Source organism: Balaenoptera borealis (assembly GCF_965194805.1).
Source record: "Balaenoptera borealis genome assembly, chromosome: 2".
Taxonomy (NCBI): domain Eukaryota; kingdom Metazoa; phylum Chordata; class Mammalia; order Artiodactyla; family Balaenopteridae; genus Balaenoptera; species Balaenoptera borealis.
The window spans coordinates 60,698,853-60,706,189 of NC_138867.1; the positions used below are offsets into that span (position 1 = coordinate 60,698,853).

At 38.0% G+C, this 7,337-nt stretch overlaps 1 protein-coding gene across 3 annotated transcripts in view; it reads right to left on the reverse strand.

Moving 5' to 3' along the window:
* Nucleotides 1-1,116: 1,116 nt before the first annotated feature.
* Nucleotides 1,117-7,337, reverse strand: part of GCNT4 (glucosaminyl (N-acetyl) transferase 4) — a 33,442-nt gene continuing 27,221 nt past the window's right edge. For 2 of the 3 annotated variants that reach the window (XM_082378129.1, XM_082378130.1), the window contains exon 2: nucleotides 1,117-6,839. In XM_082378129.1, the coding sequence (XP_082234255.1) occupies nucleotides 5,474-6,838 (1,365 nt within the window). In that variant the 5' untranslated portion in view covers nucleotide 6,839 and the 3' untranslated portion in view covers nucleotides 1,117-5,473. The remainder of the gene's footprint in view (nucleotides 6,840-7,337) is intronic. The other variant, XM_082378131.1, reaches the window with a different exon arrangement.

Below are 7,337 nucleotides of genomic sequence, written 5' to 3' on the forward strand. Positions count from 1 at the left end.
ACATCACTGAGAATTTGAATCTTCTCTGAATTATATCAAACTCAAGGACACCACCAGCCATTTTTAAAACAATATCTGCTAGCTGCAAACTTGTAGCTTCAAAGTTCTCTCCCTCTTCGCAACTGTGTAATCATTTCAGATCCCAACCAACCCTTGCTTAACAAACACTCTTACTTCTTGCCAGCTTCAATCCTAATTCATGACAATTTATCTAACCTTGTGGGTTTTTGCCTTTATAAGCCTCCCCCATTTTGTAGTCCCAGGGAACAGTAGTCTTCTTGAAACTGTGTCTCCCTGGCTGCAGTCTTAACAACTCCCCAGTAAATGCCTCCTTATTTCAGTCAGGTCTCCTTTTCTGAAATTTTGGTTAACAAGAGGAAGGCTGGGAATTAACAGTTGGTCATATTGTTGCTCAGAATTAAACCACAGAAGCCAGGGAGAATGGATACTAGAAGGAACTAGCAACTTTTAGATCCTTCCTGGAATGGAGCAGTCATCAAAATTTAAACTTCGAGAATAATACTGTTCTGAAAGAGCTCTTTACTAACCATACATTAAACACCTTCTTTGATCTGTTAGAGGACTGGCTGCATCCTTGCTTTAGGCAAAGGTCTTTGCTTACCTTTGAGAATCAGACTAGCCATTCATCAGAATAAATAAAGACAATTTATTTCACATAGGTTGAGGCTGTAGTTGATATACACCAACCGAGTGTCCTATACAATTCCTTGAGAGGGAGATTTGCAACATATATAAAAACCAATAAAATTTTAAAAATCCATTCTCTTCAGGATTGTCATTCCTCGCTCAGAAATAAGGAAGTGATTCAAGGAAAGAAAAAGATGTATGTATAAAGCTGTTCACAGCACCATTATTTATGACAGAAAGAAAAAAGGAGTTTACAATCCAAATGTCCTACAATAAAGGAAGGACTGAGTGAATTATGGTATGACCATTAGATAGCCATAAAGATCATGCAGCAACATGGGAAAGCGATTGAAAATATACTGGCAGTGGGAAGAAACAAAAAATGGATATGGGTATGGATAAGATTAGAAGGGCATTCAGAGAACTATAATGGTTTTGTCAGGATGTTAGAATTATGAATACGAATGATTTGTTTAAATTTCCTTTATTGTTCTATAGAAAACAACAGCAATATCAACAACAAAAAAGTAAAATAAATTTACCCAGGTCATTGACCAAGATTCTTCCTCAGATTCTTTCCTATTTGTCCTCTGCATGATTTTGTCCACAATGCTCCCAGGAAGGACAGTGCTACTCTACGTGAAGGCCATACCTGAGGTCAGGTGAATAGTCTTCCTGTGGCTTTTATGCATCTTCGTGGGTTGACACACTGATCATCTGTCTCTGAAGCACAGCTCAAGCTGTTTATCATGCATCCTCATAGAAATTTTTTTCCAAGTAGTAGGAATAAATTTGCAATCATCTACTTTCCCTTGCCAAGGTTTCTTCATAATCGGTTTCATGAAACTAGAAGCCAGTTGTCCTAGTTTAGATGCAGATTTGTAGGCACCAAAGGGAATTAAAAATATATGGAATTGCTAATCTGGGAATCAAGCCTATGGGTCTTCAATATGATGCTGTATACCTACCCATCCTACCACTGCCACTACCAAAAGCAATCCAAATTCTTTCATGGGATTACATAGTTGTCCAGTTTGGCAAGACCTAGAATTAACCTTAGGTTAAAGTAGATGTTAATTTTTTTTTATATTGAAGTTTCCGAAAATGGCCCTACTCCTTGAGATGGATTGTGATTTATGAGTGTGACATGCACACTCCTTGTCAGCTAGGGAGGCTGGGGTCTGTTACAGCTTTAGAAAGTGTGATAGAAGAAAACTAACTGACCAGGGGGATTTTCAGAGCAGGGGTGGGAGTGTGGGGATCAGTGATGACAAATGCCCCTCAGCTCAGTAGAGCTGGAAAAGATGGTGTTATTCAGGACACAGGGAAACTCATCCAGAATCACTCACCAACCGAGCCTGAGGATACTGGCGGAGCCAGGGTCCTCATGTTCATGGGGCTTACAACCAAGGCAGGCGTCCTGGTGCAGAAAGAGTTGATTTTCCAGGGATTGAGGGATGTGAGATAAAGAGCTCAACCTACTCCATTGAGAATAAACTTCCATAAAGTAATCAAGGAAACAAGAATATTTATCTGGATAGTTAATCTTAGAGGAGAAACTAACCTGAAGGAGAATGAAAACAGAGAAATTCCGAACGATTCTTTGAGATTTTGCCAAATTAATTTCAAGTTTGTGTGCCTATGTTCTGTGTACAGAGCACACACTAAATTTTTTTACTCTGATGTGAAATTAACTGTGCTCTTCAAATATTGGGCAAGGGTCATCAACTGAAAGAATCTTTGTGGGGAACCAGCACAACCTGAAAAAGGAAATGTCAAAGATTCCAGGGCCTTGGTTTTGGGAGCACATTTTATTTGACAGTACTGGAGAATAAACATCTAGTAGCAGCATAATAGACAAATGCAACACCAATCTATTTAAAACTCATACAATGAGAAATATGTCTTTCAAACAAACAGACAAACAAAAAAAAATAAGGAGATTTAGAGACCAGTTGATAAAAATGTTAACAAAAATCAAAACTCATTCCATCATCAACAACAAGTTATAACATACAGGGAGTACATTCACTTTACATTCTCAAAAAAGATTGTCATTTTGTTTTCTCTGCAATATGTCAATATATATATATTTATGTATAATATTCACATTCTGGAAGGCAAGAAAAATCTTCAAATTTAATTCCCCAAGTTTAAAATATTACATATATTTCACTTAAAATAACCAAAACATTAAAAATAGCAGCAACACTGGTCTTTAAATATTATTACAGTAGATTATTCACATAATGTAGATGTATTTGGGTAGCTCTTTCACTATTAATATTATCTAATATAGTTTACAAACTCCAAGGTCCTGGTCTCATTGCCAAATAATAATCTAGATTCAATAAATACTATGCAAAGAATAATTATAAAACACAGATTGCAGAACATTCTCCAGACTAGAGAGAATCATACCAAAATGTTTTAGGGAAGAATCAGGTTTGAAGGAGGTTTGAAGGCATGCAGGGAATCTGCAGGATTTCCAAGGCAAGAAAGAATGATCTGACAAGTTCCCTGGAATGTCAGGAATTGAATCCTGAGAAATATGTCTATGTGGAGAAGGCACTGCCACCTCTTCTTGGTGCCATGTTTCATTTGAATATGGCATTAAAGTGATTAACCACTGGAAAATTTCCCAATAAACAAGGGATAGAATCATTTCTCACCAGGAGGCAAGACACCAGACCAGGAGGTCGATATTTATTTTTCATCATTTTCATTTATTCTGACGACCAAAGGCATAGAAAACAAGATTTCAACAGGGCTTTGTGTATTTAAGCCTGGATAGTAGGAAAAGTATTTTCTACCCCTATCCTGATCTAAGCCACTGGACCAATTTGCTAATCCTATTCTTTTAAAAGGAGCCCCAGATGTGGTGACAGGGGTTTCTTAGTACCTGGATTCTGTTACAAAAGTTGCCCCTGCAATTGTGGCTTCTTTTTGTATTTCGAAGGTTTTTTAGAAAAGGTAAATGGTTAAGTGTCACAATGGGGTTAGACCTATGTTTGCCTCATAGTAAGACTGCTCGCTGATATTTCAATAGTTTGTCCTCATTTTCAAACCACTTTATATACTATTTCAATTGATTCTCACACAGAAGTGTGTGAGGAAGCCAAGGACACATCCAACTGTTCACTTCATAGACCAAGAAAACTGAGGCTCCTGGAGATCATAGTGATTAGATTGTCACGGTCACACACGGACAAACTGGTAATTTGAAAGGGGTAGGGGAAAAAAAGGGAAAACAAACAAGTTCAGGAGAAAAAGAAACGGCGACAGAAATGGTGTCACTTGGCAGATCGTATCATAAACTTTAAAACAAGCAGAAGGCATTTCACATGTAGAACACAGACATTTAAAAACATTTAAATACTTCAGTCTTCCCAACAGTCTCATACTGGTCTTGATTACTACATCTTTATGTAGTTATTGAGGCTGACACTGAAACATAAGATCATGGAGAATTTCTTACATGAGTTCCATTATTTCCCAGGAGACATAAAAATATTATAGCCTGTTCTGAGGACCCCACTCCTGTTCCATTTCACCTCCAGCACAATAGTTACATGAAAATATATGTATATTTTGACTGATTTTGGTAGTTTTCTAAGGTGTAGGTTTCATAAAATATCATTAGTGAATATTCTTGCTATGTCCTTAGGAAAATTAGCTTTTTCTCTCTTGGATTGAAGCTGAGAAGACTGCAATGAACTTAGAGCTTTTATAAGTTTACGTTTGGACTCCACTTGACAGTTGCTGGAGAAGTAAGAACATTTTTTTAATGACTAATAGTTAATTTAGTAAGCTGTCATATTTCACACAACCTTTTCAAGAAAATTTAGTGATTCTTAGCTTGTCAGTTCCACAAAACAAAATTATACTATTCCATTGTGAAAAAACTTACATATAATGATAATCTATGAACAGAAAGACTTAGGTTCAATGTTCTGGAGAGTGACACTTTGAACTGTTAATCAGTTTTTAACTTTAATCAGTAAATGTATTAAGGAAACAGCTGAATTACAAAGGAGGTCATTCATGACACCATTGCGTAACATGATGGAAAAGTCACACAAATCCCTTTGTTCCTCCTCAGGCACCACCTGTCCCAATCCTCCGACTTAACTTCACCACCTCCCTAACATTCATACACTAGAAATGCCTCCCCAACAGAGTCACCCAACCCTGAATTGAATAAGTGACGTACCATAAGGTAAGTTATGCTTTTGGCAAGCAGGAAATTGGACAATTCTTTTAGTTCTTCTGAGGTAGTAGAGTCTCTCCTTCTAATATTCTAATGGTTAAGAAAAGTCTAGGGAGCTGAATTAAGAGGCAAGTGGAATGTTGGTCACTGTACGTCACCACTGCTCTGAAATTGGTGGTTATTATGGTTATATAATTACCGCACACTCCACAACTTCTTCAGTGGGACCCTGGCTGTTACGTGGACAACTTATGATATTAAGGTTGCTGTGTGATTGGGTAAGCCACAGCTCCTTGAGGGCACTGTGTAACTCATCACAACTTGGATGCAATTCCTACATGTTTCTAAAAAAGTGCCTGGCATATAGCAGGAACTCAATAGATATCAGATTACTGACTGTTGAAAATCTCCCATTTAGCTCAGTGAGATTACAAGCAAAAACATACGTAAAAACACCCAACCAAACACAGACTAATTGTCACTAAAGGCCAGGTCACTTTCCCTTGTGTGTGGAATTGTAGACACCTTTCAGACTATGAGAAGGTTAAACGCAAATGGTACTGGCCATGGTATAGCATGCAATTCCATATTAACCTTATTTCCATCATGACTTTATCATAATGTGGTTGTGGCTGTTTTAGCCATAAATAACTTTTCTGAAGATAAAGTGATCCACTCTCTCTGCTGTTCTTCAAGCTTTTCCGCCAAGCATTTAATCAAGACAGGGTCCACCTTAGAATCAAATTTATTAGCAAACCAATGTCCATCTTTCATAAGCCACCTTAGTTCTGCTGCTCCATAGATACACACACTTCGGAGGTGAGAGCCAGTACAACTGGGATAGAAAAGGCCTTCTAGATAATTCCATTTGACCAGGCGGGTCTTACTCTGTAGGTCAGACACATCCTGGGCTGTCCTAGAAATCCCCCCGGGGATTCCTGGTACCCGAATTAAGGTAGCCCAAAAGTGCTCATCAGGCGAGTATGTATCTTTAGACCAGGCAAAAAAGTCTTTAACGAGGGAGTTGTTGAGAACATATTTAACAAATGCTCGACTTAAAACAAAATAAGCACTGCCAACAAATATCTCGATGTTATGAGGGGGGGCTTCCTTGGAGATGTTTGTCCTCACTGGTAGTTTCACATATTCATAAGGCACCTGTCTGAGTTCATGGTGATAAGTGAATCTTTCCATCTTAGTGTTAGGGGGTTTCACTGTCTCTAACATATTTGATCCATTGAGTTTCTTCAACTCTGACACTAATTCAAAGTTTGATTTCAAAGGAAAATCCTGCCCACACAGGTTGATAACATATTTCCACTGAACTGAAGACTTGAGAAGGTCTGACAAGCAATTTAAATCAGCCTGGAGTCTGGAAATGTGTGCATATTGTACAATCTCTAATTTGGAAGCAATGAAAATATTGGAGAAGCACTTAGCTAAATTGTTCATGGCAACTTTGAAGGTATCAGATGATTTACGGTCATAATGGATGCAGTAAATATTGTGCTGGTTGTATATAGCATGGATTAGCCTTTCAACCATAACTGCATCTTTGTGAACAACCAAAGAATAGGCTATTGGGAAGCTTTTCTCCTCCCTTGAAACAAGCTTTTCATGGTAGCTTCGTAGGGCCTGATAAATGTCACAATCACTGGTCATTGCCACGACATCATCATCATCCAAGTCAATGATGGTTCTTCTTCTTATTTCCAGACTCTTGCCAATTTCCAAAGGCTCCTGTTCATAGACACCTGAACAGTTAATCTCATACGCGATTTCATTCTTAACATGGGTATATCTGTTCTTTACAAAAGGCGAGGTACTTAGGGAGTACTCAACCAAGTAAATGCCTGTTTCAGGGAAGAGGAGGCGTTTCACATTTAGAAGCTTCAACAAGGAGAACAGCCATAGGGTTAGAAACAGGATGAAAACTTTCTGCTTTAGGTGGTGTTTAAAACAACATTTGAATGTCTTCATTCTGTAAGAGAACAAAGGAATAATTCAGTTGAAATATGAAGAGAAAATTAGTTCAGTTCAACCAACATCCACTGGGTGCCTACCACACACCAGGTAGAATGCTGGGCCCAAAGATGATTAAAACAAGATTCTTGTCCTTAAAAGAATCCAGAAACAAGGAAATGGAAATACGTACAATGGTTGTATTTTGTCGTAGTCTGTGTTAACTATACCTAATTTTGAGGGATGTTGGTTACCAAATAGAATGAAAAATAATGTTAACTCCTAAAATATAGGTACTAAGTATCTTAATTGTCTGTATTTGTGCTTAGCATATTTGGGGAGGGATTGCTCTGGTTTGGGCAGAGGCCTAGAGAATTGGATGCTGTCAAGAGGTCATTAGAAATGCAAATGACCCACCTGAGGCTAAAGGGAATATCCATCTTGATTCTACCTTCAGATCCTGATTAGATCTAGATCTGATGTCAAATGGGGAAAGCCCAGTGAATCACTGCTATAA